The sequence below is a fragment of the Scyliorhinus canicula genome, chromosome 29 (assembly GCF_902713615.1).
Source record: "Scyliorhinus canicula chromosome 29, sScyCan1.1, whole genome shotgun sequence".
Taxonomy (NCBI): domain Eukaryota; kingdom Metazoa; phylum Chordata; class Chondrichthyes; order Carcharhiniformes; family Scyliorhinidae; genus Scyliorhinus; species Scyliorhinus canicula.
In genome coordinates this window covers 7970736-7984304 of record NC_052174.1, presented here as the reverse complement: position 1 = coordinate 7984304, position 13569 = coordinate 7970736, and the positions used below count along the sequence as shown (strand labels likewise).

General features: G+C 49.1%; 1 protein-coding gene across 1 annotated transcript in view; it reads right to left on the bottom strand.

Moving 5' to 3' along the window:
* Positions 1 to 13569, bottom strand: part of LOC119958294 (polyunsaturated fatty acid 5-lipoxygenase-like) — a 172224-nt gene that overhangs the window by 35070 nt on the left and 123585 nt on the right. Inside the window, exons 13-16 of the mRNA XM_038786728.1 lie at positions 12701 to 12871; positions 8841 to 8977; positions 5152 to 5335; positions 3607 to 3735 (exon numbers count right to left, since the gene is read on the bottom strand). Of these exons, the coding sequence (XP_038642656.1) occupies positions 3607 to 3735; positions 5152 to 5335; positions 8841 to 8977; positions 12701 to 12871 (621 nt within the window). The remainder of the gene's footprint in view (positions 1 to 3606; positions 3736 to 5151; positions 5336 to 8840; positions 8978 to 12700; positions 12872 to 13569) is intronic.

Genomic DNA, 13569 nt, shown 5'->3' with positions numbered 1-13569 from the left:
CTTCTCCATTTTATCACGTTGACCTTCCTTGCTCACTATTTCTCGCTTGGTGTTTGCTCCTTAAGCTCCGAACTATTCCTGACCTTCGATTCAGCTCCACCTCCTCCACCTCATCTCCAATCAGATCAGCCATGATCTTATTAAAATGACGGGGCAGGCTCGAGAGGATGAATGACCTACTCTTGCTCACAATTAGTATGTTTTTTGCGTTATTTGTACATCAAATAAACTCCAATTAATTTGATGCTTATTAAGGTGAAGGAGATGACTGCTGGGGTGTTAAAATTCTTTCTGATTTGGAGCAGTCAAGGGTGAATTTTCTGTTCGGCCGTGTCCAATTTCTGGGTGTATTGGGATATTGGTAGAATTCTTTTTGTGGAACCTCCACCCACACATGTGAAAGAACGGTGGACACAGTAGTTAGCACTGCTGTCTCACAGCGCCAACGATCCAGGTTCAATTCCGACCTTGTGTGACTGTCCGTGTGAAGTTTGCACTTTCACCCCGACTCTGCGTGGGTTTCCTCCGGGTGCTCCGGTTTCCTCCCACAGACCAAAGATGTGCAGGTTAGGGTGGATTGGCCGTGATAAATTGCCCCTTTGTGTCCAGAGATGTGCAGGTTAGGTTACGAGGTTACGGGGAAAGGATAGGGTGGCCACGGAAGTGGACCGAGGTGGGTGCTCTTTCAGAGGTACAGTGCAGACCGAATGGGCTGAATGGCACTGTAGGGAATCTATGAAAGTAAGAAATAAGAGCAGGAAATGTCCCATCTGACATTCAATGCGATCGTGGCGTATATCAATTTGGCTTTAGTTCCACCCATCCATTGATTCTCTTGTTGCTCAAGACCTGTCAAGACCTCTGACTTGAACATACTCACTGACTGAGCATCCACAGCCCTCTGTGGTTTGAGATTCTTCAGGAGAGAGCTGCCTACTTTGATATTTTCCCTTTAGTGGAATAACCAGGGTGCATTGATCTAAGGCAGGGATTTGAGGAAAACTTTTTTCACCCAGAGGGTGGTGGGAATAGGAACTCACTGCCGGAAAGGGTGGTAGAGACAGGAACCGTCGCAGCATTTAAGAAGCATTTAGATGAGTGATTGAAACACCAAGGACGCAATTTAATGGCAATGCTGCGCCCAAAGAGATGCTCACAACACGGCCGACAGAAGCCGCGATCTACTCAGCTAACAATGCCTTGTGGGATCTAACGCGATCTCGCGAGACATTGTAAGTCCTGCCCACTGCGGTTGGATCAGCTTTCAACCAATCCACATATTAAAGGGAGGCAGCTAGTCTCACTTTAATGATCAGCTTCCCGAGTTAACCAAGGCGTGGGCTCAATCACCTTCACCTTGGAGACCGTGGGTGAGCGCCGTTCAGTTCTGGTCTCCACAAGCGGGGTCCAGACGGAACTGTACTTGCGGAAGCCTCCCAGAGGATCATAGGGCCCAGGTGCATGCCCTTTGGACAGGGTGGCACCCTGGCATTGCGGGTACCATTTAAAAATGGCGTCCCAATCTCTCGCTGCACTGAGGAGTTTCAGCAAATGGAGCCCCTCAATGTACAAAACGGGGCTCTGTGCGGTCGGCCGCAGGTTCCCGTTGAGGCCCCTTATCAAACGCGAGTCGCGTTTTACACCTTTGTGTTTCGCGGTGCTTAAAGCGCTGGGAAACATGTGGCTAAACTTTGTCCCCATTTAGTTAAATCAAGCCCCATTGCATACTGTGGTGGTATGATTAGCATAGCTGCCTGCCATTGGTGCAGAACGCCGGTTTACCATTGGCCCTGGTTGGTCATGTGCCTCTCGACCGGTTGGTTGAGACCAGTCAAGTGACGGCTCCCCGATTGGTCGAGAGGCTGAGTTGATCCCGCCTCCAGGGCGGGGTATAAATACCCAGTACTCCCGGCGGTCGTCCTTCTATTGTAATCGACCGCAGGGCTTAACATCTAGTATATTAAAGCCATACTTTTGTTCAGCAACTCGTCTCGCGTTCAATTGATGGTACATCACATACAAGGCTATGGGATTAGGATAGGTGCTTGATGGCTGGCACAAACATAATGGGCTGAAGGGCTTTCTGTGCTGTAAATCTCTGACTGTTTATCCACAGTCGTTGTGGGATTGGCCTCTATCAACGACACGAGCCGCGCTGCACTCTGGGAGGGAGAAGCCTCCGCACAAGTACAGCTCCACCTCCTGCAGCTGTTTTCAAAATTATTATTCTCCTCCCCGAAGGTCGGACTCTTGGTTCTTTCTTGATTCTGTAGAGTCGCTTCTTGATCCGATTTAAAATAAATGGGAGGCGGTTGTTGTGCTCTGACAAAGGAAGGTTCAGACTTGGAGATCGGTTTAACACATTTATTGAGTTTGACTCTCCTGCTAATCTTACTATAGCAACTCAGTCTAACCAGTCTGCTCTAAGCCACGTGGTGGGTGTGATGCTTCCTGATCTACCCCTGTCTCTCTGAATGTCGCCTATGGAAAGAGAAAGAGCATGTGTGCCCTGTCCTTTTATATGGGTTGCCCCCTTGTGGTAGTGTCACCTCTGGGTGTCTTGACTGCCCTTTGGTCATGTCCTATCTTTCTGACCTATTGGATGAATGTCTGTGTGTCATGATGTCTCTGGTGCTCCCTCTAGTGTTTGCCTAGTTACAGTGTACCTACAGTAACCCCTTGTGTATTTACAGTGATGCATATCACCACATCCCCCCTTTTTTCAAATTACATATTTTCTGTACAGATTAAAGAAAATTGAACAAAATCGGTAGATAAGCGATGACATGTACAAATCATGATGACAGTGATGAGTATACAATACCAAATAATATGTATGAGTCCAAAGTTCATGATGTAATATGGTCGAGTGGCTTTCTTGTTTTGTGATAGAAGTGTTGATTTTAATGTTGTCATACATCTTGCTGTCACGGGCAGCACGGTAGCATTGTGGATAGCACAATCGCTTCACAGCTCCAGGGTCCCAGGTTCGATTCTGGCTTGGGTCACTGTCTGTGCGGAGTCTGAACATCCTCCCCGTGTGTGCGTGGGTTTCCTCCGGGTACTCTGGTTTCCTCCCACAGTCCAAAGATGTGCAGGTTAGGTGGATTGGCCATGATAAATTGCCCTTAATGTCCAAAATTGCCCTTAGTGTTGGGTGGGGTTACTGGGTTATGGGGATAAGGTGGAGGTGTTGACCTTGGGTAGGGTGCTCTTTCCAAGAGCCAGTGCAGACTCGATGGGCCGAATGGCCTCCTTCTGCACTGTAAATTCTATATCTATACCCTTGTGAATGCCGTCAGTGTCCCTGTGCTTAAGGAACCAAGAAGTGATCAGGAGCTGTGCAAATGGGCAAATCACTCCGTTGTCTGATTTGGGCTCTTTTCTCTATGCTTGTGGTAGTGAGGTAGCGATGCAGTATATCGTCTGTGTTGCGACATTGATGCCGTATGCCAGCTGCTTTGAAAGCTGGTCTGCTTGTTTGGAATGGAGCAAACTTGGATTGGTGAGATTTGCTGTCATGCCATGATATTACTGTACACTTGCCAGTGTTAGGAGCTGTGCTGTTACATAGTCCTGCATTTGCAGAGTTGTACCATGTCGTACCATCTTTGTTCCACTGTTTTTGTCATGCTCGTTGTTGACATTGGTGCCTTTGGTACACTTCCTGTTGTTGTCTTCATTGTTGGATTTGTAGGTTTTGTTGTCGTGTTTGCTGCGCTCAACGACCACCCTCTGTGGATAATAGGAGTCCTTCACACAGTTACTCATGTCAGCGTCCTTTGTGCCATCTGCTGTATCCTTGAGCGTGCCGTCACTGAGTCCGTGGTGCTCCCCGTCTGGAGTCATGTCCGGCTTACTTGAGTCAGTTTTGGCTTGTCGATGCTCCGTCCAGAGCCCTTTCTGGTTCACCTGTGTCAGCTGAGATTTCTTGGAACTCCCTATCCTGAGTCAAAACATTCAGGAATACATTTTTCTTGTGGAGAGGCTCGAGTGGTTGAGGTTTGAATTCACGTGGAGTCACTGGAGTCACCAGTAGCCTCACTGTGATTGGCGAGTGCCCCTATACACACTAGCTGAGGTCTGTCACGTTGCACATCTGGTATGGGAAATGGGATGCCGTCGTCACTTGTCGCACATACAGTGGGTAGAGCCTCAGTGTCTTCTTGTCGTTCACTTGAGCTGGGTAGACCATCATAGTCCCCTTGCTCTTCACTTGAGGTTGCTAGACCTTCATGGTCTTGTTCATTCAAGGACTGCGCTCTGGAGTCTTGCATTGCTTCCATCGTGGAGTCTGTCCACGAGCTCGCTGTGGAGGCTTGTGTCACTCTCTCTGTGGAGTCTTGCAGCGCTCCCTTTGTGGAATCATGCATTGGTCTCAACTGTGGAGACTGTCATCGCTTTCTGTGTGGAGGCTGGGACCCTTCGTGGTACGTGGACCCCACTCTCTGTGTGGAGGCTGGGACCCTTCGTGGTACGTGGACCCCACTCTCTGTGTGGAGGCTGGGACCCTTCGTGGTACGTGGACCACTCTCTGTGTGGAGGCTGGGACCCTTCGTGGTACGTGGATCCCACTCTCTGTGTGGAGGCTGGGACCCATCATGGTGCGTTGAACACTCTCTGTGTGGAGGCTGGGTCCCTTCGTGGTGCGTTGAACACTCTCTGTGTGGAGGCTGGGACCCTTCGTGGTGCGTTGAACACTCTCTGTGTGGAGGCTGGGTCCCTTCGTGGTGCGTTGAACACTCTCTGTGTGGAGGCTGGGACCCTTCGTGGTGCGTTGAACACTCTCTGTGTGGAGGCTGGGACCCTTCATGGTGCGTTGAACACTCTCTGTGTGGAGGCTGGGACCCTTCGTGGTGCGTTGAACACTCTCTGTGTGGAGGCTGGGACCCTTCGTGGTGCGTTGAACACTCTCTGTGTGGAGTCGGGGACTCTTTGTGGTGCGTGGACCACTCTGTGTGGCAGCAGGCCACTCTCTGTGGGCTTGTACCGCTCTCTGTCTCTTGACATCAGGCCGCAGCATAATCCTGCACTCATGAGTTGGGATGTCATATATGCTGGGCTGAATATCCTCAAACCTGAAGAACTCGTCCATATCTGTGTCGGATGCTTCACTGTACAACACATTGCGTTGCGGTTCAGATTTGGTACTGGGGTCGCCATCTCCAAAGATGAAATCTTTGTCTGAGCGTCGTCTTCAAGAACCATATCATCACTTTTTGTGTCGGAGCTGTTATTGCGCTCGCGATGTCCAGAGAAGTAATCAACGTCTGAGTCGTAGTCGTCAAGGACTAAATCATATCTTAGGGCGGCGCTAACTGCTTGTTGCAGGGTTCTGCGGAGGTTACTTTCAGTTACTGGTTGAAGTTCAGGCATTGTGCTGTCGCTCCAGCTGAAGGAATTGTGTTTTACGGGTTTTAATTTTTTTCCCACTGTTTTAGGACATTTCCCCTTTAAGTGGGCATGGTCTGCGGCCTCTGACATCATGACGCTGGTGACGCAGAGCGTAGGAATGGTTTTGCTTTTCCTGTACTTTGCGCTCTATGCGCAACTGCGCAAGCACGGCTTCTCGCGCATGCACAAAATATTGTTTTGCCGGACGCTTCTTTTGGGGAACTGCGCATGTGCAGCTCCTTTCCCAAGAGGCTGCCAATCAAAACTGCCGTTTTCAGCATTTGCAGGCCCAACTTCACCTCGTGATGAATATTGGCGCCTCTTTTGGATGGATGGATAAAGAACTGGCTGGGCAACAGGAGACAGAGAGTAGTGGTGGAAGGGAGTGTCTCAAAATGGAGAAGGGTGACTAGTGGTGTTCCACAGGGATCCATGCTCGGACCACTGTTGTTTGTGATCTACATAAATGACCTGGAGGAAGGTATAGGTGGTCTGATTAGCAAGTTTGCAGATGATACTAAGATTGGTGGAGTTGCAGATAGCGAGGAGGACTGTCAGAGAATACAACAAAATATAGATAGATTGGAGAGTTGGGAAGAGAAATGGCAGATGGAGTTCAATCCAGGCAAATGCGAGGTGATGCATTTTGGAAGATCAAATTCAAGAGCGGACTATATGGTCAATGGAAGGGTCCTGGGGAAAATTGATGTTCAGAGAGATCTGGGAGTTCAGGTCCATTGTACCCTGAAGGTGGCAACGCAGGTTGATAGAGTGGTCAAGAAGGCATACAGCGTGCTTGCCTTCATCGGACGGGGTATTGAGTACAAGAGTTGGCAGGTCATGTTACAGTTGTATAGGACTTTGGTTCGGCCACATTTGGAATACTGCGTGCAGTTCTGGTCGCCACATTACTAGAAGGATGTGGATGCTTTGGAGAGGGTGCAGAGGAGGTTCACCAGGATGTTGCCTGGTATGGAGGGTGATAGCTATGAAGAAAGGTTGAGTAGATTAGGATTGTTTTCGTTGGAAAGACGGAAGTTGAGGGGGGACCTGATTGAGGTCTACAAAATTATGAGAGGTATGGACAGGGTGGATAGCAACAAGCTTTTTCCAAGAGTGGGGGTGTCAGTTACAAGGGGTCACGATTTCAAGGTGAGAGGGGGAAAGTTTAAGGGAGATGTGCGTGGAAAGTTTTTTACGCAGAGGGTGGTGGGTGCCTGGAACGCTTTACCAGCGGAGGTGGTAGAGGCGGGCACGATAGCATCATTTAAGATGCATCTGGACAGATACATGAACGGGCGGGAACAGAGGGAAGTAGATCCTTGGAAAATAGGCGACTGGTTTAGATAAAGGATCTGGATCGGCGCAGGCTGGGAGGGCCGAAGGGCCTGTTCCTGTGCTGTAATTTTCTTTGTTCTTTGACCATTCTCTCTTGTGTTTTCCGCGCATTATGTTTGAAACTTTTCCAGGACTGTCTTGAAGTCTCTCTGGTCTTGCCCTTTGGAGTACTTGAAGGTCTTGAAGATTTCTGCTGCTCTTGCACTGGCAATGGTGAGCAGAAGCTTTACTTTCTCTGCATCTGCCCCGCCATCTAGGTCGGACGCTACCAGGTAGATCTCGAATCTCTGCCTGAACGCGCGCCAGTTTGCACTGGGATTGCCGTGGTACCTGAGCTGCTGTGGAACTGGAATCTCGAACATCTTGCCTGGGTGCTGTTGTTGGTAGTCATGGATATGTTGAGTTTGACTATATTGATTTGACAGGCACTAACTGGTACCATGTTGTGTTATGCTTCTTCATGTAGCATAAGCTGCTTCCTTGATGTATGCTCTGACAAAGGAAGGTTCAGACTTGGAAATAGGTTTAACACATTTATTGAACAGTTAACAATTCTCCTACTTGAGTTCGACTCTCCTGCTAATCTTACTATAGTAACTCAATCTATCTAACCAGTCTGCTCTAAGCCACGTGGTGGGTGTGATGCTTCCTGATCTGCCCGTCTCTCTGAATGTCGCCTATGGAAAGAGAAAGAGCCTGTGTGCCCTGTCCTTTAATATGGGTTGCCCCCTTGTGGTAGTGTCACCTCTGGGTGTCTTGACTGCCCATTGGTCATGTCCTATCTTACTGACCTATTGGTTGAATGTCTGTGTGTCGTGATGCCTCTGGTGTTCCCTCTAGTGTTTACCTAGATGCAGTGTACCTACATTAACCCCTTGTGTATTTACAGTGATGCATATCACCACAGTGGTGACGTAGGTCGGCCGGCGTGGATCCCAAAGGTCGGCTGGTGTGGGTCAACATGGCCGCCCTGTGGCTGGAATTCTGACCCCTCTCTTCCTTATTATAAAACAATCCATCTGCAGTTCTTCACAGGCCTGTTGCTTTCTTTCTGGCAGCTGCAAAATGGACAAATCTCTCCTCCGTGTTTTTGCACCCAAAACAAGGATCTACAGGGCACGTGATGCCAGTGTATGTGTCGGGCATGTGACCTGCTCTCTGCCGGTGCTTCTGGCTGGAAGACTCCATCCATCGTTTGTACTTAAAGGCTGGTCATGGCCAGAATTCTCAACTTAAAAGCCGATCGTGGCCCTTGGGCATTTTTCTCGCGATCGGGAACGTCGCAACTGATCGCTTCGTGACCCTCCCGACACCTACTCACGACCCACCCATGGGTCACGACCCGCAGTTTAAAAACCCCTGCAGTAAGGTATGATTCCGCCTATGTTGGCTTGTTCCTTGACCAGTCTGTGAGACATTGCTCCCAATTTTGGCACAAGCCCCCAGATTTTAGTGAGGAGGACAATGTCAGGGCTGAGTTTGCCGGTGTTGTTTCTGATGCCTAAGGTGATGCTGGGTGGCTTATCGAGTTTCATTCCTTACTGACTTTGTAACATTTCATACACCTGAGTGTCTCCCTCGACCATTTCAAAAGGGCAGTTAAGAGTCAACTACATTGCTGTGGGGCCTGGAGTCACATGTGGGCCAGTCCGGGTAAAGACAGCAGATTTCCTTCCCTGAAGGACATAAGTGAATCAGATGGGTTTTTACAATAATGTTTTCACTAGAGTTTTAATTCCAGATTTTTATTGAGTAAATTCAAATTTCATCATCTCCTCTGGTGCGATTCGAACCTGGGTCCCCAGATTAATTCATTAATTAATCGCCTGGATTACTAGTCCAATGACAATATCACTACACAATTACAGTGTAATGTGTATCACACCAGAGATTGAGGATGCACACTTACAATTACAACACAATAATCTTATCATTGTTGAACAAAGAATGATCCCAAACCTCCCCAGCCCTCCTTAGTGAATAACAGCCTGAAACTCTCTCAGGTAACAACCAGGGATCTGAGAGGGATCCACACTCCCATCTCTGAGCCAGGCCACTCTGCCCATTAGATGGAAATGCTGTCCTCAATGTTCTCAGGGCGCAGGTACTCGTATTTCAGGACCAGGTCCTCGTTACGCTCCTGGATCAGGCGATCGATTTCCTTCAGCTTGTCCTGAAATTCGTTGATGATAGTCTGCACTTTATCTTCAGTGAAATGCTTCTCTTTGTAATCACCGAATTTTCTCTGCAAAAAATAGAACAGATGCTGCACGTTCGGTTGTACATTGAGGAGCTGGAGTGTGTGGGACACACGCTCACTGTGAATTGGGGTGAGATTGACAAACTCATTTCACACGGGGTTCTTACATCTTCCAGAACCAGATTGTTTATTGTTTATTTCACTCCGAGATGAGCTGCTGATCAGATATCCACACCGACACTGAGGCCACTCTTTTCTAACGCCATATCATTGTCTAGATACATAGAATCCCTGCAGTGCAGAAGGAGGCCATTCAGCCCATCGAGTCTGCTCTGACTATCTGAAAGGGGACCCTACCTAGGCTCATGCCAGCACCCTTTTCCCACAACCTCTTTAGACACTGAGGGAGAATTTAGCACGGCCAATCCACCTAACGTGCACATCTATGTACTGTGGGAGGAAACCGGAGCACCCAGAGGAAACCCATGCAGACATGGGGAGTCTGTCTACGTTAATCTCTTTAATTTTATTACAGTTAATCTCAGATAAAAGGGATGGGAAGACAGCAGTAGCGGACACATATGGACAATTGTCCTTCATTCTTTGGACTGGAAAAGCAGGCAGCCACGAGGGAGGTAACGCAGGTGAAGGACAGGAACGGTAAACTATTCACAGCATCAGATAAGATAAATGAGGCCTTTGCAACCTTTTAGGGACTCGAAGGTGAGGCAGTTTCTCGACGGGCTGGACGCATCAGCTGTGGGGGAGGAAACCAAGTAGAGACAGGAAGCGCCACTAGAAGTGGAGGTAGCCATGGAGAGCATTAACTCCATGCAGCCGGGCAAGGCACCGGGTCCAGGAGGATTCTCAGTGGACGTCTATAAAAGGTTTACGGCAGTACTGGGCCCGCACCTGGGGAGATGTTGAATGACTCGCTGTCGAGAGGGACCCTGCCACCCACACTGGCACAGGCCTCTACATTGCTGATCCCTAAAGAAGACAAAGACCCGGCGGAGGGAAGGTCATATCACAGACCTATCTCACTCCCAAACACTGACGCGAAAGTCCTGCCGGAGGCCCCGGCGAGGCGACTGGAGAGTTGCACGTTAAATGTAGCCATGGAGGACCAGACGGGCTTCGTCAAGGGCAGACAACTGATGGCGAACATCAGACGCCTGCTGAAGGTGATTATACAGAGCAAGCCAGCAAGGGAGAGGAGCCAGAGGTGACAAAAGGCAGGGAAGCACATGGGTGTGACCACATGAGCAGTGCCAAGGTACGCCCAGGTGGCACCCACCAAACATGCCCCTGGTATGTTTAATACCAGGAGGCAACATGTATAAAGTTAATATGGCACAGTCATCACTGTGGTAATCGATCACTTTGGGCCCTTATCTGTACACACGTTACCCTTGTGTGGATACCTGTTTATGTTCCTATTTTTTCTTCTCGTATATCCATTCTGTAGATATCTCTTTTTATTGTGTGCTGATCCTTGCAATATTATTAGAAAAGCAAAACCAATAAAAATACATCTTTTCATGCCTCCTTCTTGCTCTACTAATTTCCTTTTAAGTTCCTTCTTGCACATTCTATATACCTCTCGGGCGTCTGCTGTTTTGAACCCTCGATATCTGCCATGAACATCCCTTTTTCTCCTGATCCAATGCTGTATATCCCTCGATATCCAGGGCTCACTGGATTTGTTGGGCCCACCCTTAAATGCTGGCCCTAGACCCTCAGTATTTCCTTCTTGAATATGTCCTACTGTTCTGTCACAGATTTACCTTAAAGTGTCTGCTCCCAGTCCACTCTGACCGAATCATATCTGGTCTTATTGAAATTGGCGTTTGCCCAGTTTAGAACTTTGATGTCAGGCCCATCCTTGTCCTTTTCCATAATAATCCTGAAGATCACTGTCTGCAAAATGCTCCCCCACTGATACCTCATCTACCAGATGTGTCCTACACACAAAGAACAGGACAGATGCAACCCAGCCAATTACCGCCCCGTCAGGCGACTCTCCGTCATCAGCAAGGTCATGGAAGGCGTCATTAACAGTTTTATCAAGCGGCACTTACTCAGCAATAACCTGCTCACAGACACTCAGTTTGGGTTCCGCCTTGGTCACTCAGCTCCTGACCACATTACAGCCTTGATTCAAACGTGGAAAAAGCACTGAATGACAGAGGTGAGGTGAGAATGATTGACCTCGACATCAAGGCAACAATGAGGTGAGAGTGACTGCCCTTGACAACAAGCCAGCATTTGACCAAGTGTGGCATCAAGGAGCCCGAGCTAAACTGGAGTCAATGGGAATCGGGGAAAACTCTCCGCTGGTTGGAGTCATACCCGGCACAAAGGAAAATGGTTGTGGTGGTTGGAGGTCAATCATCTCAGCTCCAGGACATCGCTGCAGGAGTTCCTCAGGGTAATGTCCTCGGCCCAACCATCTTCAGCTGCTTCATCAATGACCTCCCTTCCATCAGAAGGGCAGAAGTGGGGATGTTCGCTGATGACTGTTCAGCACCGTTTGCGACTCCTCAGATACTGAAGCAATACATGTCCAAATGCAGCGAGACCTGGACAATATCCAGGCTTGGGGCTGACAAGTGGCCAGTTACATTCACGCCACACAGGTGCCAGGCAATGACCATCTCGTACAAGATTGGATCTAACCATTGCCCTTTGACATTCAATGGCATTACCATCATTGTACCAACATCCTGGGGGCTTCCATTGATCAGAAACTGAACTGGACTAGCCGTATCAATACTTTGGCTACCAGGGCAGGTCAGAGGCTAGGAATCGTACAGTGAATAACTCACCTCATGACCCCCCCAAAGCCTGTCCACCATCTACAAGGCACAAGTCAGGAGTGTGATGGGAGACTCTCCACTTGCCTGGATGGGCGCAGCTCCAACAACACTCAAGAAGCTCCACACCATCCAGGGCAAAGCAGCCCCGCTTGATTGGCTCCCCCTTCCACAAACATTCACTCCCTCCACCACCGACGCACAGTGGCAGCCGTGTGTACCGTCTACAAGATGCACCGCAGCAACTCACCAAGGCTCCTTAGGCAGCACCTTCCAAACCCACGGCCTCTACCATCTAGAAGGACAAGAGCAGCAGATACCTGGGAATCCATTGCCTGGATTCTAAATCAGCCCCACCCTGACTTGGGAATATATCGGCCGTTCCTTCACTGTCGCTGGGTCAAAATCCTGGAATTCCCTCCCTAACAGCACAGTGGGTGTAGCTACACCTCAAACACTGCAGTGGTTCAAGGAGGCGGCTCACTACCACTTTTTGAAGGGAAACTATGGATGGGCCATAAATGCTGGCATAACCAGCGACACCCACATCTCGTAAATTAACTCAGGCGAAGACTTTCCCACTGCTCGTACACCCACTTACTGGTCCCTCTATTACCTCACTCCCTATGGAACCTCCTCCGGTCTGCTATCCTCTGGAGTCTTTGCACTCCTACAATGTTGCCCTCCTGGACATCCCCAATTTTAATGCTGTGACTCTGACCCCAAGTTCCAGACCCTTCAGCCAGAGCGAAAAGGGGGTCTCAGCTTCTGCCCTGCCAAGCTCACACAGAATTGTTACGTTTCATTCTCCCAGGCACCAGAGAGCATTGGTCCGTTATACTCGCTCGTACCTCATCAGTCAACACTCATCTCTGGAACAATTTGGTGAACTCTGGGTTCCTGGTCATATTCACTCTCTCTTCAAAAGTGGGTTTACTGATCAATTCCTTACCATTTCCCAGGGTGGGTGATTAAGGATCCAGAGAATTGCCATCTGGAGGCAGGCCTGGTGAACATTGGGCAGTGATTCCATGATGTGCTCCATTGTCACTTTCCCCTTTTCAGTGGGAGGAGGTTTCCTCATTGAGCAAGGTGAGTTGGGGACCCAGGAACCCCAGTCATACTGTTTAGTGAAGGAAAGAAAATCAAATTCAGTCAGGTAGAAAGACAGAAAGCAATTTTATTCATGCACCATCTCCCCGCAATGTCAAAGACCTTCTAAGCTTCTTGTATATAGAATTCCTAGTCTAGAAGGTGACCATTTGGCCCATCAAGTCTGCACCGACCCTCTGAAGGAGCACACGACCTTGCTCACCCCTCCCCACCCTGTCTCCCGAACCCCACCTAACCTTTTCAAATAGTTTAGCCCGATTTAACATTTCATGTGAAAGATGTCAGCTCTGACAGGGCAGCACTCCCTCACTACTGCACTGAACAAACAGCTTTTCCAAACAATTCTGAATCAATCATAGAATTTACAGTGCAGAAGGAGGCCATTCGGCCCATCGAGTCTGTACCGGCTCTTGGAAAGAGCGCGCTACCCAAGGTCAACACCTCCACCCTATCCCCCTAACCCCCACCCAACACTAAGGGCAATTTTGGACACTAAGGGCAATTTATCACGGCCAATCCACCCTAACCTGCACATCTTTGGACTGTGGGAGGAAACCGGAGCACCCGGAGGAAACCCACGCACACACGGGGAGGACGTGCAGACTCCGCACAGACAGTGACCCTAGCTGCTGCATTCTGTACCTGCGCTGCTGGGGGAAACATCTAGTACAATAAAGCCTTCAATTGTCCTACAATCTCGCTTCGGGA